We start from the raw sequence: 27,618 nt of genomic DNA on the forward strand, positions 1-27,618 counted from the left end.
AGAAAGACAGAGAGAGAGCATTTTTCAGTACTTTGCGGCATTTAGCGGCGCTTGGCAGCCATTCGTGTCCCTACTCTATGTATGTTCGTCAAGGTTGCACTTTTACTGGGACGTGTCCACTTCTTGCTCTTATTTAACTTTAAATTTAAATTGTTTCTTAAATTTTTAGTGTTTAGTTTTGTTGTTTTGTTTTTAATCTTTTTATTTCATTTTGTGGGAGTAACGCAATTGTGTTGTGATACTGTCAGACAGTAGTGCCATAATACAATAAACAATAAAGCCTCTTATGTCTTATTTTTCTGATCTTACAGTCATCTTTCATCATTCACAACACAAAATTGCCATTTATCATTTAATGAGAGTCACTGTAAATCCACAGAAAATGTTTGTAGCTCATTAAAATGCAGGCCCGCTGCTCTGGAACATTGATGGAGAATATGAGGCATATATAGATGGGAAGAAATATATTTCATATGTATCATTGTTTTGTTTCACTCTGAACTTGCCCACCTTTTGTACACACTTGATGAAGCACAATCCTAGTAGGCCGTGATTGTTAGTTTCTTCTTCTGGTCCTGCTCTGCAGATGTTAACGAGTGTGAGCTGCTGAGCAGTGTGTGTGGAGAGGCCCAGTGTGTGAACGCTGATGGTTCCTTCCTCTGCGTGTGTCCCAGCGGCCAGGACTATAATGTCATGATCGCCAAGTGTGAGCCCGTTCCCACAGGTAACCCATCTGCAGCTTCCTGAGCACAGCAGGCTGAATAACTGCTTCATTACACTGCTGTTCCTCCATTCAAGTCAGTAAAGTGAGGTACACAATCTTCAAACAGTAGATAGTGACGCATAATGCATTAAATTATACAACAATATATAACAATCATTAATACCTCAAGATTCTGCATCACAAACACGTGAGTGGTTAGAGAGGAGGAAGGAGAGTAACACCACTCAACTTCAGCTATCACAAATCAGTTTTATGTGAAATAACTAAATGTAACTGGTGTTAAATCCAACTTGGGGCACCACGCTTCAAAAAGGGAACATTGATATCCAATTAATTCAGTCTCAACTCTGCAGGTTTCTACAGTGACCGTAATGCGCATTATCAAGTTCTTTATAAATGAAAGGTTTATTGACTACAAACACAACTTATACCTAATCAATTAATTATTTAATCTTTTATTTAATTTATTAAATGAATGAATGAATGCCATGATGCATGAATAAATGCAATAAATACAGCAGTGAACATATAATGAAGGATAACTTGGTAAGATGTATGAGCTTGTGGAGAGCACTTGGGGAGTCAGGGTTCAGAGCGACATCGGTGTTAATCTCCAATAAAGTGTGGTCCTTGCATCAAAATCAGAACTTTAAAACAAACTTCCTACATTTTATATATGTTCAATAAACATAACACATCAATTATAAACATTTCATTTTGCATTGAAAAGTCCTTGTCAGTGTTTCCAGAGTTCACAGTGCCGTGTATAACTTTGCAGACACACCCTGGACTGTGAGGAATCTGCCCTTAAAGGGGTTGGTGCTACCAATGGCCAATGGTCCTTTAGTGTCCTCACAGAGTCTCCTCTGGGAAAGATTTATAACTGAAGTCCATATTTGCTTTTATAAGGACAAATTCAATTAATTGTCTTGTTATTGCTAAAGAAGACCAGCAAACGATCTGATATAAACAACAATAAATGTGCTTCAACCAGACACATGCATGTTAAACTGCACTCGCAAAAGTATACATTACTCCATAATCAAATCCAGACACGACTGTGGAGGTATGATGTTTTATGCAAACAAAAGAATCATTTTTTTCCTGGCAGTATCTTCTCAAAGAACAATGGAACCAATGGCAGAACAAAGTAAGACAATCTAGGATGTAGTTTAGACCACCACTTACAGGTAAGCAGTAGGGGAGGCTGTGGCACAGGTGGTGGAGCGGACCAATTGGAAGGTTGGTAGTTAGATCCCTGGCTCGATTTACATTTACAATTAGCATAAAGCCAACATAGAGAACCTTTCACTTTATCTGGCTTTGAAGCACAAATGAATGGGCTCTTCACCAATGCATTCAACACTATGAATAGGAGGTCAGGTATGAGTTTTTTTTTTTAATTCCTTTATTCATCTTTCAGTGACATCAGTGGAGCATAAAGAGTGCTACTACCGTCTGAACGACAAAAACCTGTGTGAGAGTGTGCTGACCAGCCATGTCACCCTGCAGGAGTGCTGCTGCACTCTGGGAGCCGGCTGGGGAGACAACTGTGAGGTGTACCCCTGTCCTGTCAATGGCACAGGTGAGGACCTGTCAATACCACACAGAGATACACCTTTTGCTATGTTTCAGTTACACAGTATACCACGGGATTTTAAAAGCATCATTTGAACACCTTAGTACACTATGGTTGTATGATGAAGCTAGGGAGCAATAACTGTGTTGAGTTCATTTAAAGAAGTGTGCAGCTTTTAACATCACCACAGCCCTGTGCTTTGTACTGTATGTAAGTTCACAAAATCTGATTCTGACTGATTCACTGTCACTGTGCATACTGCTAGCAATCACACTCAGCCCCTTAAAGACTTCATGTTGCCAAGACTAGACTACTGCGATGCATTATGGTCCAGCCTCAGTCAGAGTTCCCTTTATTGGCTTCAGCTGTTTCTCAGAGACCTGCACACTGCTCTGAGTGAAACAGTATTGCTGACTGGACATCATTCAGTTTTTGTTATTCTAGGTAAACTGGCGTTCCAGTTACACAATGTCAGGAAGCAGCTACCATGACACAACACTAAGTAAATCAGTGTCTTACCCATTTTAATAAGTGAGCAGGAACTGAAGCGCTCTGTTGGTCTTTACGGTGAAGTGTACCTAATAAAGTGTCCCTACAGTATATGTACTGTAGGTATGCAAATGCTCATACCTCAGTGCTCAATGGACTCTTAACCTGCAACGCTCCATGTCGGCCCCATTCAGACCAGTTTGATCAGATGTGTCCGTCTGGAAGAGGATTCATTCCCAATGGAGACTTCCTATACGGAGTGGCCACAGCTGACAGCTACAAGGGTAAGACTGAGCTCCTCCTAGAGTACACAACTTAACACCATCCATAGGGTTTCATAGTTCTCCCTCACATAGTTGTACCTTGACCTATTCCATGTGCTGTGAGTCATCTCCTGAGCTTTCTATGCCATTTTTTTTTCTGTTGCAACTCCAGCCAAGATAAATGAGAAATTACATCAGGGTTTGGGCATCGGCCTCTTCTGTAACCCGACCAGCCCACCAACAGTTCAACTTCCTTCACTGCTGCTGCAGCTGGATATACTTGGCTGTTGTCAAATTGAAATTCTAAAAGGAGAGCACTGACAAGCACCACAGACAACAGTGTATTGGGTTGATTGATATGTAGTCAGTGGGATTAACTCAACCACATCTAATGATTTAAATATCATTAGTGAATTTCTGACACGTCATTGCCTGGTCAGAAGCTTTGGGAAAGACCCGAGAACATCCTGATGTGTCCTGCCCAGTGTTGGGTGTAATGCATTACAAAGTAACGTAACTACTTTTTCGGGTAAAAAGTAGTGTAACGCGCTACTACTGAAAAGTTGGTAACGAAACGTAGTTCCTTTTTCAATTCAGCGCAACATTACTTTTCCCAGGGACAGATTTGACAGTGACGCTGCCTTCTCAGCTGCGTGCTCACAAGCTCCACACAGGCCGTGACAGAGGCTGGTGTAGCAGAGCAATCATGGCAAGCGAGAAGCAGCCAAAGCTAACTTTTGAGAGCGTTTTAAGCTTTGTGGCTTTTTGCTAGATGGCGCTCTGAGCCAGGCAGACACAAAGCTGACAACCTCACAGATGGATGCGGTGGACATGGCTTCATACATTCACGCAGCGGACCGCTGCACGGACACGCAAGAATTTCCAGAAAAAAGGCTGCATGTGTCTACGACAATGTACAGACCATCATGGCTGCGCCACCGGTACAAGTCGATACAGACATTACATAGTATACACTAACACCGTGTAACGCCGATGACCTGCTGATGCACATTCAACCCGCGCTGGACTCGTTCATAATGAATCAGCCGTCACTCTGTGAGGAGAGAATCCAGTCTGCAGTGGAGTTCAGACACTTCACTGATAAACCAGAGATCGGCTTCATGGTCAAAGATAGTTTTTCTATAATTAACTTCAGTCTCTGCCAGACACCCCTGCTTTTAAAAGTAACATAAAAGTAACGAGTAAAGTAAAAAGTTACTTTCCATAGGGGTTAACTAAGTAAAGTAACGGATTACTTTTTTAAGAAGTAACGAGTAATGAGCAAACTACTTTTTAAAAGTAACTTCCCCAACACTGGTCCTGCCTCACCCTGTTCTCATGTTGTTATCTAACAGAGGGCTCCTCTGACACTCTGTTCTTCTCTCTGGCTGTTTGCAGATGCAGATGAGTGTACTCTGTTTGGCCAGGAGGTGTGTAAAGGAGGCTTCTGTCTGGACACTGTGGGCAGCTACGAGTGTTACTGTAAGACGGGACAGGACTACGACGCTGCCAATCTGCAGTGCACAGGTCTGTGTGTGTGTGTGTGTGTGTGTGTGTGTGTGTGTGTGTGTGTGTGTGTGTGTATTAAATGTGTGCTTTGCTTCCTGTCCTGTAGACATGAATGAGTGTGTGGATAAGTCTCTGTGTGCTGGTGGACAGTGTCTGAACACAGATGGCTCGTACATGTGTTTCTGTACCCATCCCATGGTGCTGGAGCCCAGCAGTAACCGCTGTGTCTTCATTCCTGAGGCAGCTGGTAAGAAAGGCTTTCATCTCCCATGCACACATTCTAAAAATGTCCATCCAGGAAATTCTTGAATTTGAAACTTTCAGTATTGTCAAGTCTTTATGATATTTAAGCCATTTCAATCAGGAGAAACTTCATTGCAGATATGAAAAGATTTATTTGTAAGTTACATAAGCAAAATATGAAATGTAGAAAGATTTTGGAGATTAGATTCCATTGTATTGAATATGTTTAAAAGGGGTAGAGAAACCCAGACATATCCCCCAAAAATGAAGAGACTTAGTGATGGAAAGACGAGTCAGGCACATACATACCACAATGGGCACCACAGATCTGTACAGTGAACAAGAAGGTGTAATTACTAAAGTAGGTGTAGTAGGTTACTACATAAACAGAAAACATTCTGGCCCAACGCCCGATGAAAAATTAAACTCGGCCACCGGCCGGTGCAAAACAGAGCCTCAGCATACGGCCGGCGAAAAATAAGAAAGGCAAAATAAAACTCGGTGACCACCAGATGAAAACAAAACCTCGGCATATGACCGCCGCAAAATAAGAAAGCAAATTAAATCTCGGCCATCAGACCGGTGAAAATAAGAAATGCAAAATAAGAAAGGCAAAATAAATCTCGGCAACAGCCGGAAAACAAAACCTCGGCGACTGCCGGAGCAAAAAACTAAACCTTGGCTGATAGGCCGAATGTAAAAATCAGAAAGGCAAATAAATCTCTGCCACGGAACAGTGGCGAAATAAAAGGCAATGTAAGAAAGGCAAATACAATTTTGTGTGTATGTGTGTGTGATTGCAGAGCAACATGAGGTGGAACAGACGGACTACCAAGGTATCTGCTGGCAGACGGTGACACAGAGCATGACGTGCACGCGGCCGCTGAGTCCCGACAGGAAGACCACATACACAGAGTGCTGCTGTCTGTACGGCGAGGCCTGGGGCATGGACTGTGCCCTGTGCCCCTTCAGGAACACTGGTACACACTGCACACAACAACACACACACTGCTCTCATGTTTGGAATGTCTGTCACACTGCAAGCCTTAGTGCTCCATTCTGACTTCTCGCTCACATCAGGGGTTTTGTTTGACTGTTCACTTTATTTTTTAAATGTGGGCAATATTGAGATTCCAGCGTGAACTACTCACAGTTCTGAATGCGCTAAAGAACGGTGACAAAGACGTGGCACGCAGCAGCTGTAGTACAGAAGTAAACATGGAGGCCAGTCTTTACGCTTTCAGTTAGAAGTGGATGTGCAGTGGAAGCCAGGAGAGCAGATGAGAACAAGGATGAGGAGAAAGAAAGCAACATGTTTTATTATTTTTCTTTGTGGTGTGTGTGTGTGTGTGTGTGTGTGTGTGTGTGTGTGTGTGTGTGTGTGGATACAGAGTGGAATGTCTACACTGAAACAGATTCCCTTCAAAATGTTATGATGTCAAGGGCAACTTTTAATCTGTTAGAGCCTTTCCACAAGACTCACAGCGAGTTCAGGCAAGTCATGTCGCTGAGAAAGTGTGTAGGAGTTGGGCTTCCACCAATAAGGGCATACATGACACGACTACCATAACAACAAAGCCATGCACTCCAGGAAAACATCAAGTGGGCAAGAATGGAGGACAAACCAAGCAAGTCTTATGCATCTCAGTTATCAAAGGCAAACTAACTGTTCGACATCAGTGACAAACAAATCCCAACAATCCTGAGAAGCCCATCAAGAGCCTCAGAGGGTGGTACAATGCTGACCTCAAAGACACCCAGCAACTGGAACAACTCCGGCAGGATACAGTCAGTAGCCTTAAACAAATCAACAACAGTGCTCGTCGGACCATAGTGACACAAGAGGTGCCAGACAGGGCTACTCGACAAAGTAGGAGGGCATTGAGAAGAGGAAACTCACATTGAGCGAGCTGTGGAGCAGGTAGACAAATAGGCTGAAGCTTTATCATCAGACACATCTATGATGTCCTGCCCTCTCCCACAAAGCAACGAAGAGCAACAAAGCCTTTGTAATTTTGATTTTAATAAGTCCAGGGCTGCCAATAATGAGAAGAAATAATTTAATCAAAGAGCCAGTTGGTTGTACTTGATGTAAGACAAACCTATAATTTGATTTACAATACTGCGAACATTAAAATGAAAACATCACAAATAATTAATGTTGTACTTGTGAGTGTAACCCTGTATTATGTAATGAGTTTAACAAAATGAATAATACATTTCCATTTTATTAATTAATACAATGTTATTGTTGATCTCCCTGTCTCTTCACACACTCTTAACCATATGTTTCCTCACAGTTAGCCATAGCTGCTGAATCAGGTGGGCCTACCGTCCAAGACCAATCATAGTTCTGTTGCTTCTGATACACATATTTCATGTTAACCTAAATACTTGCCTTAGGCTACATCATCAGAGGTAACAGGCACCAAGACCAACATTTAACAGCATGGCATAGCCTAGGAGGATCATAACCGTAAGGAGTAGGTTAACAAATGATGGCTGATTTTGATTTTGCATGATTTTGCAACTGTTCCACAAGGCTGTCCTTCAGAGCATCCTGTCCTTTGGTTTGATCTGTGGTTTTGGAAACGTGCAGCCTAGACATGAAAAGGTTGAAGCGTAGTGTCATTGGCTGTCAGTTGACAACTTTGGTTAAAAATCGCCAAAGTTTCCCTTTAATTCACCAAGTTAGATTTTAAAATATGCTGGCTACATGCTGTCTTTCTCTGCCATTGAGAGGCAGACCATTAAACCAGCAATCAAAAGTCATTTAGAATTCCAATGTCAATGTTATGAGTTACGTTAAAGCTACAAACTAACGGATACAGCCCTAATGGTAACTGTGACTGTTAAAAATAAGTAGTATGCATCAGATCTATTGCTGTGCATTGATATTGCTGCTGCCATGCTCTTCAGATGTGTTCTAAAACTTCCCTCCACAAGCATGATTTGATGACTTGATCTGGGAAAACATTCCTGGTGCCCATCCCTGATAGCTGTATTTACACCACATTTCCAGTCTGTGGAACCACTGACTAATGAGTGGACTGGTCATCTCTGGGTTCTCACACCTATTCATTAAGGCAGAACCTGGCACCTCCTGACGTTTCTTATCTTTTCTCTCTCTTTGTCTTTCTCAGAGGATTATGCATCCATGTGTAACCTTGGCGGGCGGCGGACATACGGTCATGACGCCCTTGTTGCCGGCCCCGTCCATGAATATGAAGTGAGCCCAGACTATTCACCATTACCTGATCCTGTCCTGCCTTTTTACGACAATGAGGAGCGTGAGTATTTGTCTTTTATGAATCATTTATAGTAACAGAGGAATAGCACTGAAACACAGGGTTTAATGCAACTAGACCTTAATCAGTGCTTTACAAAGTTCTTGCTAGTAATGGGGCCAAGGTAAAGAATTGTGAAGTATACATATAGAGTTTATCCAGGTAGCAGTACAACCTTAATAAAGGCATGTCTACTTGTGACTCCGTGTCACTGGTTGTGACCAGCTCAACCAAAAGGTTTTTATTTTGTTTCTTCTTTTATCTGGATCATTTTAAAGTGACCTCAGGAGAACAGAGAAAAAACAGTCATTAGTCTGAACAACCTCCTCCCCCCCCCGGTCTGAGGTATAACCAGTTACTACCATAATGAACAATGGAGAATACAGTGGAACAATTATTGGAACGCATTTGGCTCAAACTATCAACGCTTTCATTATGAAATACTGTGATTAACAAGCCATTGTGACCATTTCATTTGTCTAAAAATAAAACATTGAAGGCGTCTTTGCTTCCCTCTAAAAGTTATCAGCTAAATTTGGTATCCCAAATAGCATTTATATATATATATATATATATATACTATATATATATATATACTACATATTTTTTTATTTAAAAGGAACAATGCACATTAATCAACATGAGCACAAAGTCCAACATGTAAATGTGCCAGATTTAGCCATGCAGGCTAATTTTCCTCTGCAGTCGCTAGCATTTTGATGACATTAGCTAAGCTACAACACATACACATAACCACAAAAACTCAGCTTGTCAGCTGTCAGGGCATGTGTCAATAACCTTGTTGTGGATGGCATTCCTGAGGCCCAGAATGAAAGCTGGAAGGAGACTGAGGACAAAGTCAGGTGTGTGATCAATGAGAAACTTCACCTGGACAGTAGTCAGATGGTGATTGAACGTGCACATAGGACTGGCAATCCATCCGGATATTCTGGAAAGAGACCTAGGCCTATTATGATCAAATTCCTCAGATACAGAGATACAATTGCTGTTCTGGGAAAGGCTAAGGATCTGAAAGGCACCAACATCTATGTGAATGAGGACTACACTGAAGCTGTCAGGCAAAAGCTTAAGGAACTCATTCCAGCCATGAAAGCTGCCAGAGAATGAGGTGACATAGCCTACATCCGACATGATAAGCTTATTGTCCATCCCCCCTGCCCAAAAGCATAAGGATTAGAAAGGCACCAATGGCCAGGAGCTGGAGCTGGAGCCAGGAGCTGGAGCTAGAGACTAGTTCTCTGGTTTCCTTAACTTGCGCTCATATAGACTGAACTGAACTACATTTATTATGGAAAGTAGGCGCATTGATGATAAGCATCTCCTTCCTGTTTCAAATGGTTTTGTTATGGCCCATTTGAATGTCTGCAGCATCAGAAATAAGGTACATGAACTTAACTATCTGATTACAGAAAACACCATTCATATCTTGGCCGTATCGGAGACCCATCTGGATGCTACTGTTCTTAACACAGAGATTAAACATTGGGGTGGCATAGCATCATATATCAGAAATAACTTTCCGGCACCACTGTGCTCTGAGTTTATCTCAGATAGTTTAGAATTTCTATGGGTCAAAATGCATCTTCCTCACCTTAAGCCGGTGCTGATCAGCTGCTGCTATCGACCTCCCAGGACTGATGTGCAATATCTAAATGATTTATATGTGTTAATTGACAGAGTTACAGATGTGAATGGTGATATTTTTTTACTTGGGGATATGAACATAGACTGGTTTGCGAATCAATGTCCAATGAAACAAAAGAGAGTTTCATCGATCAATACTTGTAATCTGTCTCAGATGAGCTCTCAACCAACCAGTCTTTACTAACAGTGCTGGCCATATTTCTGCCACTTGCATAGACCATATTTACACAAATATTCCTGAATGCTGCACTAAACCAGTTTCTCGATCTGTGGGTTTTAGTGACCATAATATTATAGCAATTACCAGGAAAACTAAAATTCCTAAATGTAAGGGAAATACAGTGGTGTGAAAAAGTGTTTGCCCCCTTCCTCATTTCCTGTTCCTTTGCATGTTTGTCACACTTAAGTGTTTCGGAACATCAAACCAATTTAAACAAAAGTCAAGGACAACACAAGTAAACACAAAATGCAATTTGTAAATGAAGGTGTTTATTATTAAAGGAGAAAAAAAATTCAAACCATCATGGCCCTGTGTGAAAAAGTGATTGCCCCCCTTGTTAAAACATACTATAACTGTGGTTGTCCACACCTGAGTTCAATTTCTCTAGCCACACCCAGGCCTGATTATTGCCACACCTGTTCACAATCAAGGCATCACTTAAATAGGAGCTGCTTGACACAGTAAGGTCCACTAGACCTTAATCAGTGCTTTACAAAGTTCTGCTAGTAATGGGGCCTAAGGTAAAGAATGTAGTATACATATAGTTTATCCAGGTAGCAGTACAACCTTAATAAAGGCATGTCTACTTGTGACTCCGTGTCACTGGTTGTGACCAGCTCAACCAAAAGGTTTTTATTTTGTTTCTTCTTTTATCTGGACCATTTTAAAGTGACCTCAGGAGAACAGAGAAAAAACAGTCATTAGTCTGAACAACCTCCTCCCCCCCCCGGTCTGAGGTATAACCAGTTACAACCATAATGAACAATGGAGAATACAGTGGAACAATTATTGGAACGCATTTGGCTCATTGATATCAATGCTTTATTAAACTCAAACTATCAACGCTTTCATTATGAAATACTGTGATTAACAAGCCATTGTGACCATTTCATTTGTCTAAAAATAAAACATTGAAGGCGTCTTTGCTTCCCTCTAAAAGTTATCAGCTAAATTTGGTATCCCAAATAGCATTTATATATATATATATATATATATATATATATATATATATATATACTTTTTTTTAACTTTTACATATTTTTTATTTAAAGGAACAATGCACATTAATCAACATGAGTACTAAAGTCCAACATGTAATGTGCCAGATTTAGCCATGCAGGCTAATTTTCCCTCTGCAGTCGCTAGCATTTTGATGACATTAGCTAAGCTACAACACATACACATAACCACAAAAACTCAGCTTGTCAGCTGTCAGGGCATGTGTCAATAACCTTGTTGTGGATGGCATTCCTGAGGCCCAGAATGAAAGCTGGAAGGAGACTGAGGACAAAGTCAGGTGTGTGATCAATGAGAAACTTCACCTGGACAGTAGTCAGATGGTGATTGAACGTGCACATAGGACTGGCAATCCATCCGGATATTCTGGAAAGAGACCCTAGGCCTATTATGATCAAATTCCTCAGATACAGAGATACAATTGCTGTTCTGGGAAAGGCTAAGGATCTGAAAGGCACCAACATCTATGTGAATGAGGACTACACTGAAGCTGTCAGGCAAAAGCTTAAGGAACTCATTCCAGCCATGAAAGCTGCCAGAGAATGAGGTGACATAGCCTACATCCGACATGATAAGCTTATTGTCCATCCCCCTGCCCAAAAGCATAAGGATTAGAAAGGCACCAATGGCCAGGAGCTGGAGCTGGAGCCAGGAGCTGGAGCTAGAGACTAGTTCTCTGGTTTCCTTAACTTGCGCTCATATAGACTGAACTGAACTACATTTATTATGGAAAGTAGGCGCATTGATGATAAGCATCTCCTTCCTGTTTCAAATGGTTTTGTTATGGCCCATTTGAATGTCTGCAGCATCAGAAATAAGGTACATGAACTTAACTATCTGATTACAGAAAACACCATTCATATCTTGGCCGTATCGGAGACCCATCTGGATGCTACTGTTCTTAACACAGAGATTAAACATTGGGGTGGCATAGCATCATATATCAGAAATAACTTTCCGGCACCACTGTGCTCTGAGTTTATCTCAGATAGTTTAGAATTTCTATGGGTCAAAATGCATCTTCCTCACCTTAAGCCGGTGCTGATCAGCTGCTGCTATCGACCTCCCAGGACTGATGTGCAATATCTAAATGATTTATATGTGTTAATTGACAGAGTTACAGATGTGAATGGTGATATTTTTTTACTTGGGGATATGAACATAGACTGGTTTGCGAATCAATGTCCAATGAAACAAAAGAGAGTTTCATCGATCAATACTTGTAATCTGTCTCAGATGAGCTCTCAACCAACCAGTCTTTACTAACAGTGCTGGCCATATTTCTGCCACTTGCATAGACCATATTTACACAAATATTCCTGAATGCTGCACTAAACCAGTTTCTCGATCTGTGGGTTTTAGTGACCATAATATTATAGCAATTACCAGGAAAACTAAAATTCCTAAATGTAAGGGAAATATAGTACATAAAAGGATGTTCAGGAAATTCATTCCGGAAATTTTTTTGGCAGATGTTGGTGCTGAGGAGCCTGAGGCCTCCTTAAATATCTTTATGGAAAGCTTCATGAAGATTGTTGACAGGTAGCCTCATGAGACCGACCTGATCTCGCGAGCTCCAGTTTTCTACTCACAGATCAGTCTGGCATCTTGAGATAGAGAAAATTTGGAGCCGTTCGCCAAACGACCGACCAATCAGCGTTGGTTTTGAGGCAGGTTTAGGTGTGACGCAACGAGAAGCGACTGTTCAGTATAAACAACATGGCGGCTTCCACGGATGAGATGAGCGTAACTATCGCGCAAGTTTTATCCAAATTAGAAAGTATTCCTTCATTGAAAGAAGATTAAAAAAACGCACTGGAGGCTTTTCTCGGAGGAAAAGATGTTTTTGCTCTTCTGCCGACTGGTTTCCGCAAGAGTTTGATATATCAACTGTTTTGTCGTGAAGAAAATTAGCCTCGTGAGACCGTCCTGATCTCTGGTGGAGACAGGTTAGTGATAGACAGATGGTTTATCCAATCAGCCAGTGGGCCGGGGGCGGCATTCTTTCATATCACATGGGGGGTGGCACGAGAACTTAAAAAAAAAAAAAGTCCTCTGCGCCACAAAGCGGTTCTCTGTTATCTATTGTTTGATTGTGTGGGGAATTGGCAAATCGGCGCGGAGCAAGACGAGTCTAAACCTTTCTTTTATGGCAATGGTCTAATTTTTGGTCCCAGACAGTCCGTCCCTGTCGATGACATCATTGATGATTTTGCATCAAGGAAGGCCAGAGAGGTCAGGTTTTAGTTTTAGTTTGTGTTTCCTGTTCTTAGTGCTATAGTGTAATAATTTGATTTTTGTTTAGTGTGTCTTCACATTTGTGTGATGAAGGATTTGTGCTATTTAGAATATTTCTATATTTTATTTGTATATTGTTCTTAATATTTTATATTATTGTTGCTCTCTGCTCTTGTTAATTTTTTTATGATTGTATATATTTTTGGCACATTTATGTATATAGTGTATATTTATTTTAAGTTCTCATAATCTATACTGTCATATTTTGTGCAGAATTGTGTTCATTGTCTTTTGGCAATGTTGGAGGTGGAGATTGTGCACCTTAAAAAGTGTGTTTCCTGTTGTAATAGTTCTTTTTTTGGGGGGGGAGGGGGAGCACTCGAAGGGGGTCTCGCCCAGGGCGTCATTCAATGTAGAACTGCCACTGCAATCAGCTAACCAGTATTTTCGCCCCTTCCCAAAAGTTCTCCAATGGAAAGTTCCCAGATGGATATGCCGAGCAAATGCGAAGCAATCCATCTGGTGGAGTCAGGTTAGCTGATAGGCATGCCTCTATGAGAAAGTATATTGTAAAAGCGAGACCAGCTCCATGGCTGAATGAGACTATAAAGAGCCTCATGAAGGAAAGAGATGAAGCCAAATCTACATTAGTAAAGTCTGGATTAGTGGAGGACAGATTCAAGTACTGTCAACTGAGAAATCAGGTTACAAAACTGAATAGATCAATGAAAAAAGAATATTACAATTACAATAAATGCTGTAAAGCAAGATGGTACAGAGCTCTGGAAAACCCTTAATAAAATAATGGGGAGACAGACAAATGGAGGGGCTTCCTTTGTGGAATCAGAAGGCATGTTTCTGACCAAACCATCTGATATTGCGAATTATTTGAATGATTTCTTCATAAATAAGGTCCATGCACTAAGGCAGAATATTGACAATACTGATTATAATTATCTAAAGCTCATAAAAAATAATGTGATGTTAGACAAGAGTTGCACTTTCCACTTTAATAGTGTGGAGGAGCGGGAAGTGAGGAAGTTGTTGAAGTCCCTGTCCGAACACAGCTCAGTGGGTACTGACATGCAGGACAGTAAAGTACTTGGCCTGGCAGCTGACTATGTTTGCGGTCCGTTATGTCAAATATTAAATGCATGCTTAATGAAAGGTGTTTTTCCCACTATCTGGAAAGAAGGTAAAATGAATCCCTTTCCTAAAGATGGCAGACTAGCACTCACTGGGAAGAACAGTAGACCTATCACTATTCTTCCAGTTCTTAGTAAACTGATGGAGAGAATAGTCCACTCACAAATACAGGAATACTTTGACTGTAACGGCTTGAACACAGATTTCCAACACACTTATAGACATAACCATTCAACTTGTTCCGCCCTTACAGTAATGAAAGGTGACTGGCTCAAATGGATAATTTAAGATGACTGGTGCAGTTTTACTTGATTTTAGTGCGGCATTCGATGTCAGAGATCACAATCTACTCATCGATAAACTAGAATGCTATGGATTTAGTCCAACCGCCATCCAATTTATGAAGAGTTATTTCACAAGTAGGACGCAACGGGTTCATTACACTGGCAGCTGGTCTCACTCAAGGTCTTGGACTGCGGGGTCCTGCAAGGGAGCTGCCTGGGACCACTCTTATACGCCATCTTCAGAAAACAATTTACCATCAGTTTTGTGTAAAGCAACTGTACAAATGTATGCTGATGATTCCACATTGTATTATGTTGCAAAAACTGTCAGTGAACTGGACAATGTTTTATCAGCTGAGTTAAATATGGTTTTTGATTGGATAAAACAAAATAAGTTGGTACTGAACATCTCGAAAACCAAATAAATTATCTTGGGATCGAGTCATAAACTGTCATCTACACCAAAGATGAGTTTGAACTTGTCTGGGGAACCTATAGAACAGGTAGATAAAGTAAAATTGCTGGTCTTTCTACATATTGATACCATAGTGAAGAAGCTGGGTTGTGGTATATCTATGGTGAGGAAATGTCTTTCTTATGTCCCTACACACATCGTAGGACAGGTGACTAAATCTTTAATTTTATGTCACCTGGATTATTGTGCACCTGTATGGTCATCTGCATCTAAAGGTAAACTAAAGAAATTACAGACTGCCCAAAACAGAGCTGCCAGGTCAGTATTACATTGTCCCATAAGAACAAACACTATCAGTATGCACTGTCGACTCTCATGGTTAACGGTAGAGAACAGGCTGGCTTTCAATACAATTCAATTTTTCAGAAACACTGTCTTTTCTTCTCAACCCGTTTTCTTATATAACCAAATTGTTAGGTGTGATCAGGTTCATTATCATTTGACTAGGTCAGCTGATGATGACCAGATTATGTTACCACGCCGAAAATCAAATGCTTTAAAGGGAACAGTTATTTATTGTGCCATCAATCATTGGAATAATTGCCCACTGAATATACGTAAAATGAATAGCAAAGTCTCTTTCAAGTACCATCCGAGATTTCAGATTGTGAGTAGAGAATGGACATATTTACTGTATGTAATTCTGAATGTAATACTGTAATAACTTATTCTGAATCATTTCTGATGATGTTTATAATGATGTCCACAATGTTTTACTGCTTTTAGATTATCATTGTTAAGTGATTTCATTTTCTTTTTGTTGTGGACCCCAGGAAGAACAATAAACAATACAGCACACGTGCACAGCTAATGAACGGGCATCTGAGTGTGTATTATACTGTGCATCTACAGTTTGACAGTTATGAGTTCTACAAACTGCTGGAAGTGAAGACAAATGTGTTATTGGGTATTATAAATATTTAGGTTCAGCTTCTCTAAGGACAAACACTAACTTATGTTCTCATTTCACAGCGCTTTGCTGCCATCTTGTGACAATAAAACTAATAACATGTTAGAATGAACTTTAAACGGATGCTAGTCCTGGTTCCAGTCCTACAGTGGCTGAATCCTCAGCTGGAAAGAAAACCTTTGCCTCTGATGTCTCACAGTGGACAAATACAAGATTGAGAGCGGCTCATATAATACATCAGTGTGCTCAAAATTTGTGGAGTGTGAAAACAGAAAGTATAATGCCACAGTTAAAAGAATCCCTAATTAGCCATAAGCAGTTCCTGTTTCCAATGTACCCATGGATGTACCGACAACTACCAATGGATTACTTTGATACTGAATTTAAAAATGTGATGTTCTCAAAACAGTTCTGGAGTAGTTTTGTCCTTTTCTGCTACAGCTCCATTCAAGGCCTTTGAGGGTTTGCAAGCAGAGGAGTGTGGGATACTGAATGGCTGTGAGAACGGTCGGTGTGTCCGGGTTCAGGAGGGTTACACCTGCGACTGCTTTGATGGATACACCCTGGACCTGTCCCGCATGGCTTGCATTGGTAAGAGGGCAATTACACACATTTAAAACACAGAAACACTAACTTTAAAATATCTGTCATGTTTGATGTAATTTCTGTCCTCCTCTGTCCATAGATGTGAACGAGTGTTCAGAGCTAAACAACCGGATGTCGTTGTGTAAAAATGCTAAGTGCATCAACACAGTGGGCTCCTATCAGTGTGTGTGTCTGCCAGGCTTTGCTGCCTCTGACAAACCCAACTACTGTGTGGTCCCAGCAACACACCAAACAGCAACACACACAGGGAGCATGGACGGACACTAGGGGGCGACAAGAGACACTATAACCACACGCACAAGCTTGTATCACTATACTTATGAGGACGTCCACTGACATTCAGCCACTGCAAAATCCTCAACACTAACCTTAAAGCTCCCTGGTTTGGTTAAAGTGTCGAGCAGCACTCCCAATCCAAAAATACCTGTTAGTCAGAAGACATCTAGAGGAAAGGTAGAGATGTGGGGGTCAAATAACACAATCAGGGAGTATACCAGTTGAAAATCTTTTTATAATTTTTGCCCAACATCTAAATCAAACCAAAAGAACATACACCTTAAACCTTGCCTTTGAAGCCCTGTTCTGATTTTACTCCATCATTTAAAAACTAATCCAAATTCACATCTGCCATTTACCAGTGTCATGTATTTTTACTCACCTCCTGCATTACCCCTCTATTCTACAGCACGATGGATTCTTTTTTACAATAATTGTGTTACTTTGGGTCCTTCATCATTTTAGTAGTTTTCCAATGTAGACATTTTAAAAATAAAACATTTGTAATATTATAAAGTACTCCCAATTTTAAAGCCTAATTTTGTAAAAAGCATAACAGTATCGTTTTAATGAATTCTCACAGACTTCACTGTCAACATTGCAACTTGCTCTGGTTTCTTTGGTTAAAGGAATAGTTTGACATTTTGGGATATGCTTAGTTGTGTTCTTTCTAGGAGTAAGATGGAAAATGTCATGTCAAATATATGCAACAAGGCTGAGTGGCAGATTTCTTAATACATCCATGTTTAGCAACATGATGTTTAATTATGGTGTATGCATTTCAAATTATAATTTTATTTGTTAACACTAAAACGATGGTAATTGCTTAATTGAACTCTCCCCTTGACCTAAGATGTGTGGTTTGACTAGTGTGTCTTCAAGGGCCATATCACTATTTAAAATCACTTAGTAGACACTTGGTCCTTAAAGTATAGAAATACAACAAGCACACACACACACACACACACACACACACACACACACACACACAGTACTTAATCAAAGCCCATATATTCTGCACTGTATCAGAAATCTAACTACATGAAACAAACAGTAATTTACTTGAGATGAAGATTCAACTTAATCTACTATGTGCCTATGTGTGGGATAGAAACACAATTGTATAAAATGTATGTTTTGTCTGTTGCTTTTCCAAGTCTGTTCCTTATTTTGTTTTGAAGTGGCGTTGTATGTGTGTTATAAGAGGTCGTTTTGCTCATTTAACGTATCGACAAACCCTATGGACTTGTGCTGGGGGATCCAGTTGTTATTTTCTACCCAGTCTAACTGATTGTGGATATTTAATTCTGTGAAGAGGCCAACTGTCTGCTCCCTCTCTTCCTCCTTCCTAAAGCATCACCTAATCATGTAATATCCACATTTTGATGTTCTAAAGAACTTTGCCACTGTAAAGCCTTTGGAATAAGCTTTTGTGGGATTTTGTCTTTGTGGTCAAAGAATGGTAAAATGTGGTCATAAAATTACTTGTTTTCTGGGACATAAGAAAATTCCAGGATTCATGTGTATTACCAAGAGACTTTTTGTTTCCTGGTATTCCTTCCCTTCTTCCTTCTTTAGACACATATGTTGAGAAGACTGAAATGCGTTTTATTTTTCATACTTCACTTATCTGTGTTTTACAGCAAAGTCTTGCCAAGTTGTAAAGCTGCTATGGGACAGCGATGGGAGAGAATAAACTTTACATTGTACATTTAAACCAAGTGGAGAAAACAGCTGATGTATTTGTAATTTGTACATGAATAAATAACATTTTCTATGAATTCATATTACAGTGTACATTAAACCCATTGGTAATAAACCACAAATTGTGATATATGTGCATTGGCTGGTCACTTTTTACTGTTTAAACCTGATGCATTGGCAGTACTTTTTCCACCAGAGAACCGTGGGGTCTGGCACTGGGCCTTCAACGTCACAGAGTTCCGACACACACACACACACACACACACACACACACACACACACACACACACACACACACACACACACACACCCCACCATTACAACTGATTGTCATTAGCTGACTGTGCTAATCGCATGTCGATTTATAAGAAACAGTGGCAATCCTAGTCTTTCCAAACTACAGACTGTTATTGTTGATATAGCTAAAGTTAGCTACATTAGTATAATAGTAATTCAACCTATAACATTTGGTAACATTACCTGATACATCCAGTCTTGTGCCTATATGCTCTGACAAGCAAAAGCCCTGTTTTATATTTTAGGGAACTGTTATGACTCTGCTCTTAGGCCACGGCAAAGAGGAAAAACACCATGATAAAGTTTAACATAAATGTAATTTATTAAATCAAATCAAACCGAATAAGACCAAATTAAAGGATTATTAAGGTGTGGAGTGGGGTTGTCAGTACAGTCAGAAGTGTAAGTGTGCATGTGTGATAAGGTGTGTGTGCATGACGGAAAAGGTGCATGCAAAGCATAAAGATAAACTAAACCACATAAACAAACCAAAAGAGAATGCAACATAACCAGGGAGAGCAGGAACAGCAGCAACCAGCCACAGGCAGAGAGAAAAAGCTGCACTGCAGCCAGGCTTAAACAGCCGGGGCACACTCAGGTGTTCCAGGTTACTCTGATGAGCTCCTGCAGAGTCAGAGAGACAGGGGGGCAGCCACAGACAGCAGGGGTCGTCACAATTACTATTCCCAAAAAAGCTGTAGAGTGGCAACATGCTGCAGACGCAGTTAATGCCACAGCCTCAGAAGGTCAGACTGTGGCTGATATTAAAAAGAAATGGTCCGTTATTAAAGTTAATGCAAAAAAGCGCCTAGCACCAGACCAAGAAAGTGTGTCTGCCACAGGCGGGGGAAAGGGGACACCAAAGCTGACCCCCATTGATGAGAGACTGGCGGAAATAATTGGGGAATCCCATCTGAGTGGAGTTTTGACAGAGGCAGAGGGGGACACTAATGCACAAGATGCGCCTGATGACACGGGTATGTGTGCTTCTTTACAAGCGACACATCACATCCTGTTCCTGCTCTCATGTTGCTTTCTCTTTTGGTTTGTTTATGTGGTTTAGTTTATCTTTATGCATTGCTTGCTTCCATCCAGCACACACACATCATCACTCATGCCAAATACACCACACAAGTACATTTTTGTTCAACTTCATCATGGTGTGTTTCCTCTTTGTTGTGGCCTAAGAGCCAGGTCATAACAGTAATGCCCATGTGCTAGTTTAGCTGGTGATCATGTTAACTGGTGAAATCAATGAATATTCAACAAGGCCCTGCCCTGCGTTCTGCTCTGCCTCCGTCCCTCGAGTGCCAGAGGTTTACGTTTTCATGAAGTGTTTGCAAGTGAGACAAAATAATGGATATCGCTGAAAACATCACCAGTTTATGTGTAATACATGTCCGTTTAAGCATTATCCACACAAATACAACACATACTGTATGAACGGAAAAAAATAAAAGGAAACAACAGTAGCTGGGATTCGAACCTTGGATGTCATGGACAAAAACAGTTGACAGACTAGCTTCTACATCATCTATAGCACTACACTACACACCACTGATATGATTTTGTGATTTCTATCTATATATTGGACTTTTAGTCTAAGTTAACACAGGTTAACATATGAGAGAACTATACGCCCATGTTAACTGGTGATATCACAATTTAACATGGGCAAATGCAAGCTTGGAAACATTAAAGTAGGTTAATCTTTGCCTCACATACCAAAACCTAACTGATGTACAACAAACTGGCATAACCCCAGTTAACACTTTATTCCATTTTGGGGATAAAAATGAAACACGTCAGTCATGCGCAAACGTGATCATTTCTCATTGTTATTGTGGGCCATCTCATACGAAGAATGTGTAGGCCGATCTCAGCACAAACAGTCTCTTTCAACCTGTGCCACAAGTCAACTCATTATAGTTGTGTTTAATTTCATTAGACCCATATTAGGGTATGTCTGTGTCGACCCAGAATCGTGATTTTTGTCTTATGGTAGCCTATACACTATTGTTATGACCATATGGCCATTGAATGTTTTGCAGCAAGTGCTGATCCTCGTTTTCTCTCGGGTTACTTAGTGTTATCTTAGTCTCGGTTAAGTTATGAAATGAGTTGCAGCAAAAGTATAGTGATTTGAAGTGAAGAACATATGAAGCTTATTTTCTCCAAGTTTTACTTTTATTTATCCCACACGTAATTTGTTGGCCTACTTTGACGACACAAAATGGTCATTATGGTATATGATTACAAAGCTTCGATGTACTGAGAGAGTTTGATACCATTCAGATATGTTGCTGTTTCATATTCCTAATATGGGTCTAATGAAATTAAACACAACTATAATGAGTTGACTTGTGGCACGGGTTGAAAGAGACTGTTTGTGCTGAGATCAGCCTACACATTCTTCGTATGAGATGGCCCACAATAACAATGAGAAATTATCACGTTTGCGCATGACTGACGTTTCTCATTTTTACCCCCAAAACGGAACAAAGTGTTAACTGGGGTCATGCCAGTTTGTTGTACATCAGTTAGGTTTTGGTATGTGAGGCAAAGATGAACCTACTTTAATGTTTCAGGGCTTGCATTTGCCCATGTTAAATTGTGATATCACCAGTTAACATGGGCGTATATTTCTCTCATATGTTAACCTGTGTTAACTTAGACTAAAAGTCCAATATATAGATAGAAATCACAAAATCATATCAGCGGTGTGTAGTGTAGTGCTATAGATGATGTAGAAGCTAGTCTGTCAACTGTTTTTGTCCATGACATCCAAGGTTCGAATCCCAGCTAGATCTCTAGTGCGTTGTTTCCTTTTATCTTTTTCTGTTCATACAGTATGTGTCGTATTTGTGTGGATAATGCTTAAATGGACATGTATTACACATAAACTGGTGATGTTTTCAGCGATATCCATTATTTTTTCTCACTTGCAAACACTTCATGAAAATGTAAACCTCTGGCACTCGAGGGACGGAGGCAGAGCAAAACGCAGGGCAGGGCCTTGTTGAATATTCATTGATTTCATGCAAATATCACCAGTTAACATGATCATCAGCTAAACTGGCACAGCCACACTGTGTCCTACAAACAACATTTGTTTCATCTTTTCCACCTCTCTAACAAGAACTTCAACTTCACATAGAATTAAATCTTTTAGATTCCCTCTCTGCGTTTGGCATGATGTTGGTATGAATGAATATTAATTAGGAGCGTTTCACTGACTATTTATAGGCAACTATGGGCGTGACATGAAGTTGACAAAGGTTCACCACATTTAGAGTTGATTGTGATTCATGAGATTTAAGATTGTGATTTGTGAAGAGAAACCAGTGTAGGACCTGGGTGCACACTGTTTTATGAATATAAAACATATAATTTGTGTGCAAGCACTTCCTGTGTTTTGTCTGTATGCCACATTTTGACGTGAATCCTATGCACAGTTCTTCTTTCACCTCAAAAAGATTGCATATCTCTGCCCATCACTCACCTTCTCGTCTGCCAAAACTCTGATTCGCGCTTTCATCACATCCAGAATCGACTACCGCAACAGCATCCTCAACAGTTCATCTGCAAAAGCCTTAAGAGGAAGTGGGGAATTAAAATTGAAATCTAATTATGAAGTACCAAGAGAATATCAGACACAAGACAATGTTTCCTAAGGACCTTGTTGTCCTCAGAGGTAGCTACAGTCGTGCCATCAAATGATATATGTGTTTTTCCTCAAAATGTCATTGTATTATGTGTTATGTGTGACCTTTACCAAAGCTTTAGAAGGGTGCTGATGTGGCTTCAATGTTTCATTGTCAGTGGCTTTTAGCTTCTGCCAAAGTAAAGACCCATTTTATTTATTGATTTATTTATTTAAAGGGACAATGCACATCAATTGACATTTTTTGTTTACACTCAAAATGTCAATGTGCCAGTTAGCAAAAAGTCTTTGATCTAGTGTTTTTTTAGATCAATTTTTTATTTTTATATTTTTGAACATACAGAACAGATGAACACAATTGAACAAGAACAAAAACCCTCTCCCACCCTCTGTGGTCTCGAGGAAAACAAAAACAAACAAACAAAAACAAAAACAGAAATCACACCTTGCCTAATCTGTCTCCTCTAGATCTTGTGATACTGAGGTCATTAGGACTGAAACTTGTGCTGCTGCGTTTCTCCATAGGTCTATAGTTGATGATTTGACTTTGTTAATCCTTGCTATAGAGAGCTCAAGCATAACTACGTCTAGGAAATACGCCAACCACTGTTTTATACAAAGTGAGTGGGGGGGGGGGAGAGCCAGCATTTAGCTATCATTTTCTTGGTTGCGGTTGAGCCGGCTAGCCAAACTTTCTTCTGTCTCCCAAGCAGGTGTAGTTTAGAGTTGTCATTAAGTCACAAAACCTACCAGGTCAGTAGGAATTCGATATCCTATCACATCAGATAGTATTGATGTTGTTTTATTCCAGAACTCATGCACCTGTTCACACTCCCAGACCATGTGCAGGAAAGTTCCAGTTTGTTCAGGTTGACAGAATGTACAATAGGGAGTAGGAATGACTTTAGAGATGTATCTCTTCTGATGAGTCCAGTATGTCCTATGACATATGTTGAAGTGGATCTGCTGGTGATTTGGGTTCTTGGAACAATGGAAAATGTCCCAAACTGCCTCCCTACCTCGCTCCCATTTCCTTACTTTTGGGAGTTCTCCTATGGATACTTGCGTCAGTTTAGCATAGATGTTGGATGCTAATCCTCTCACAGGAAAATCAACAAACCATTTAATAACTGGGTACCGGCTCAAGACTGTTTCCCCATGGTACTCCATAACATTTTAGGGCTGATCTTAAGCGCAGATACAAGAAGAAGGATGTCCTGGGGACCTCAAAACTAGCTCTTGGGTCTTCAAAACTCAACATACCTTTCTCATTGAATAGCTGGTCTAAAGTATAAATGCCTCTGTCACTTCACTGCTTACAAGCAAAGGGTTTGTTACCAGATATTAAGTGTGTATTGTGCCAAATTGGGGTGTCCAGATGCCACTTGTTGGTGTAGCATAGTTGCTCCTCCACCTGTTTAAAGTTGGTCAATGTGTTGGTGATAAATGGACACACACCTGCAAAGGCAAGGTCTTGCAGTTTTAGACCTCCAGTGTGGTTTTGCTCTATTTCTCTCCATGGGACAGTAGATGAGGGGTCCATCCACACTCACACCTATAGCTGAAAGGCTCTGTGATACACTTTAGCCTCCGTGCTGTGAGGTACGTTGCAGGGTAGAGTATTTTAGCCTAGGTTGTTTATTATTCCAAATATATTGCCGAATTAAGGAATCAAGTTTCTTCCAGAAATTTATCGGTGGGGGTAAGGGGATCATTGTAAGAAATTCACACGAGGAACTATGTTCATTTTAACAACAACAACCCTGGAGCGTAGTGATGCCGGCAGTGCAGACCAATTGGCCAGATCCCTTTGAACACTACTTAATATAGTTTCATAGTTGTCCTGGACAACTCGCTGTAGGGATGCGTGTATGGTGATGCCCAAATATGTAATTTTGCTTTGGGTTGGTATTGTAACACTAATGGCTGATGCCACATGGCTGTTGTTCAATAAAAGGTTAGATTTATTCCAGTTAATTTCATAGCTGGAGATTGAGCCAAATTCGTTAAATAGTAAGAATGTTTGGAATAGAGTCCTCAAGATCAGCAATGTACAACAAAATATCGTCTGCAAATAATAATATTGAGCTGCTACTGGATTTAATCTGGATATTACAGATTTTATTTTGCCTTATGGCTTGGGCTAATGGTTCAAGAGAGATTGCAAATAGCATGGGGGAGAGCTGATAAAACTGCTGCCGTTGTTGGAAGGTTTTTGGCTTCTTCTATTACATGAAATAGTCTGCGTACATTTTCTGCATTATGACACTTGAGTATAAAACCTGATTGGTCGAGGTGGACTAGCTTCTCGATAAAGCGCTCTAAGCGGAGAGCCAGGCCTTTGGAATAAAACTTAATATCAGTCCCGATGCGGCTGATGGGCCTGTAATTTGAGTAATCCATATGATCTTTACCCTTCTTTGGCATAACGGAAATCGGCGCGATGTTGGTTTGTTGGTGGAAAGTACCCCTTTCTATGGCTGAAGTTAAAGCTTATAAAATGTAGGTCCTAATATGTCAAAATACTGTAGAAGAAGTTCTAAAGGAATTCCATCCAACCCTGGTGTTTTCCCTTTTTTAACTGTTTTTAATGCTGCTTTAAGTTCCTCTAAGGTTATCAGTTGACCCAGTTCTTCTGCCTCTTCTGGGTCAAGAAGATGCAGGTTTAGTTCTTTTAGAAACTTCTGGCACTGTGTCGGATCTGGGTTGCAGGAGGACTCATACAACTTTGAGTAAAAGGATTGAAAAGTGGCGCTGATATCCTTAGGATTTGTTGAGATACCTCGGTCTGTGCAGATGCTGTTGATAGTAGCTCTGGATTCGCTTTGTTTTAATTTCAGAGCAAGCAATTTGCTTGGTTTACAGCCGTTAAAATAGTAATTTTGCCTCACTCTGTGCATTATGAACTCAGCTCTCCTTCTTAGCAGCTCATTCAGCTCTGTTCGACTTGTGACTAGAAGAGTTCGTGTAGATTTAGAAAAACAAGTCTTAAGAGATTGCTCTAACGATTTACAGCATTCTTCCAACTTCGCTATCCTTGCCTCTCTTTTCCTCTTCAAATTGAACGCAAAGGAGGATGTAAAATCTCGAATAAATCTTTTAGTTGCTTGCCATGTACAGTTGAAACCAGATATTTACATACACGTCAGAACTTTTATTTCTTTACTGTCATCAGAGTTTTAGATCAATCAATTTTAATTTTTGCATTTCTTAAATGTCATAATCGAGCGAGGGAGAATTTCTATGTATTTTATTTATCACTTTCATCAAAGTCAGAAGTATACATACACTAAGTTTATTGTGTCTTTAAACAAAAAGAAAACTCCAGATGATTCCATTCTGAGTTTAAGAAGCTTCTGATAGGTTAATTGATTCCATTTGAGTTAATTGGTGGCACACCTGTGGATGCATATAAAGGCACACCTCAAACACAGAGCCTCTTCGTTTGGCATCATGGGAAAATCAAGAGAAATCACGTTCATCTGTTCAGACAATAATACGCAAGTATAAAAAACATGGGAATGTACAACCATCATACCGCTCAGGTAGGAGATGGATTCTGAGTCCCAGAGAGGAACGTTTTTTGGTGCGAAATGTGCGAATCAATCCCAGGACAACAGCAAAAGACCTTGTGAAGATGCTAGCTGAAACTGGTAAGACAGTGTCATTATCCACAGTAAAACGAGTCCTGTACCACCATGAGCTAAAAGGTTACTCTGGGAGAAGAAAGCCATTACTTCAAAACCACCATTAAAAAAGCCAGACTACAGTTTGCAACTGCACATGGGGACAAAAATCGTAATTTCTGGAGATATGTCCTGTTGTCTGACGAAACAAAAATTGAACTGTTCGGCCATAATGATAAACGGTATATTTGGAGGAAAAAGGGCGAAGCTTTGAAGCCTCAGAACACCATCCCAACTGTGAAGTATGGGGGTGGTAGTATAATGTTGTGGGGCTGCTTTGCTGCAGAAGGGACTGGTGCACTTCACAAAATAGATGGCATCATGAGAAAAGAAAATTTTGTGGATACATTGAAGCAACATCTGAAGACATCAGCCAGGAAGTTAAAGCTTGGGCGCAAATGGGTCTTCCAAATGGACAATGGCCCCAAGCATACCTCCAAATTAGTTACAAAGTGGCTTAAGGACAACAAAGTCAAGGTATTGAAGCGGCCATCAGAAAGCCCTGATCTCAATCCCATAGAACATTTGTGGGCGGCACTGAAAAGGCGAGTGCGAGCAAGAAGGCCTACAAACCTGACCCAGTTACACCAGTTCTGTCAAGAGGAGTGGGCCAAAATTCCAGCAAACTATTGTAGAAAGCTTGTGGAAGGATACCCAAAATGTTTGGCCCAAGTGAAACAGTTTCGGGGCAATTCTACCAAATACTAAGGAAGTGTATGTATACTTCTGACTTTGATGAAAGTGATAAAAAAAAAAATACATAAAAATTCTCCCTCGCTCGATTCAGACATTTAACAAATGCAAAAAATATGTTAATATGTATTGATCTAAAACAGAAAAAGTTTACTCTGATTTAATGTATGACAGTAAAGAAATAAAAGTTTGTGTTTTTTTTCTGAAGTGTATGTAAATATCTGGTTTCAACTGTATATGCAGGGTAAGAAACTGAGTCGGTATTAATTGATATAAATTCAGCCAGTTTGGTTCTAAATTCTGTATCGAAAGCTGTGTTCTGGAGAAGAGAATTATTAAATTGCTATCTCCTCGATCTTTCTCCTAACATATCACAGCGGAATGTGGTTATCAGCGCATTGTGGTCAGACAGAATTGCTGGTTCTATAGCTATCGTGTGAAACATTGTCTTAAGTTCACTGGAGCACAACATATAATCAATGCGGGAGTGGGTGAGGTGGAGTGTGGGGGGAAAAAAAGGTGTAAGCCCTGCTAGTAGGATTGTGCATCCTCCATATATCTGTAAGATGGTGGGATTCCACAACTGCTTTAAACATGTCCGATATGCGTTTTTTGGGCTTTCATGTGATTGACCCCTGATCTA

The 27,618-nt window shown here is 40.3% G+C and overlaps 1 protein-coding gene across 1 annotated transcript in view; it reads left to right on the plus strand.

Annotated features, from left to right (window-relative positions):
- The window catches only part of ltbp1 (latent transforming growth factor beta binding protein 1), a gene marked incomplete at its 5' end in the record, with an annotated part of 54,881 nt that extends 36,116 nt beyond the window's left edge, over window positions 1-18,765 (plus strand). Inside the window, 9 exons of the mRNA XM_078245083.1 lie at window positions 587-724; window positions 2,148-2,309; window positions 2,987-3,076; window positions 4,454-4,582; window positions 4,671-4,811; window positions 5,611-5,787; window positions 7,951-8,097; window positions 16,491-16,640; window positions 16,735-18,765. Of these exons, the coding sequence (XP_078101209.1) occupies window positions 587-724; window positions 2,148-2,309; window positions 2,987-3,076; window positions 4,454-4,582; window positions 4,671-4,811; window positions 5,611-5,787; window positions 7,951-8,097; window positions 16,491-16,640; window positions 16,735-16,922 (1,322 nt within the window). The remainder of the gene's footprint in view (window positions 1-586; window positions 725-2,147; window positions 2,310-2,986; window positions 3,077-4,453; window positions 4,583-4,670; window positions 4,812-5,610; window positions 5,788-7,950; window positions 8,098-16,490; window positions 16,641-16,734) is intronic.
- Between the last annotated feature and the right edge of the window lie 8,853 nt (window positions 18,766-27,618).

Source organism: Sander vitreus, unplaced genomic scaffold (assembly GCF_031162955.1).
Source record: "Sander vitreus isolate 19-12246 unplaced genomic scaffold, sanVit1 ctg369_0, whole genome shotgun sequence".
Lineage (NCBI taxonomy): Eukaryota > Metazoa > Chordata > Actinopteri > Perciformes > Percidae > Sander > Sander vitreus.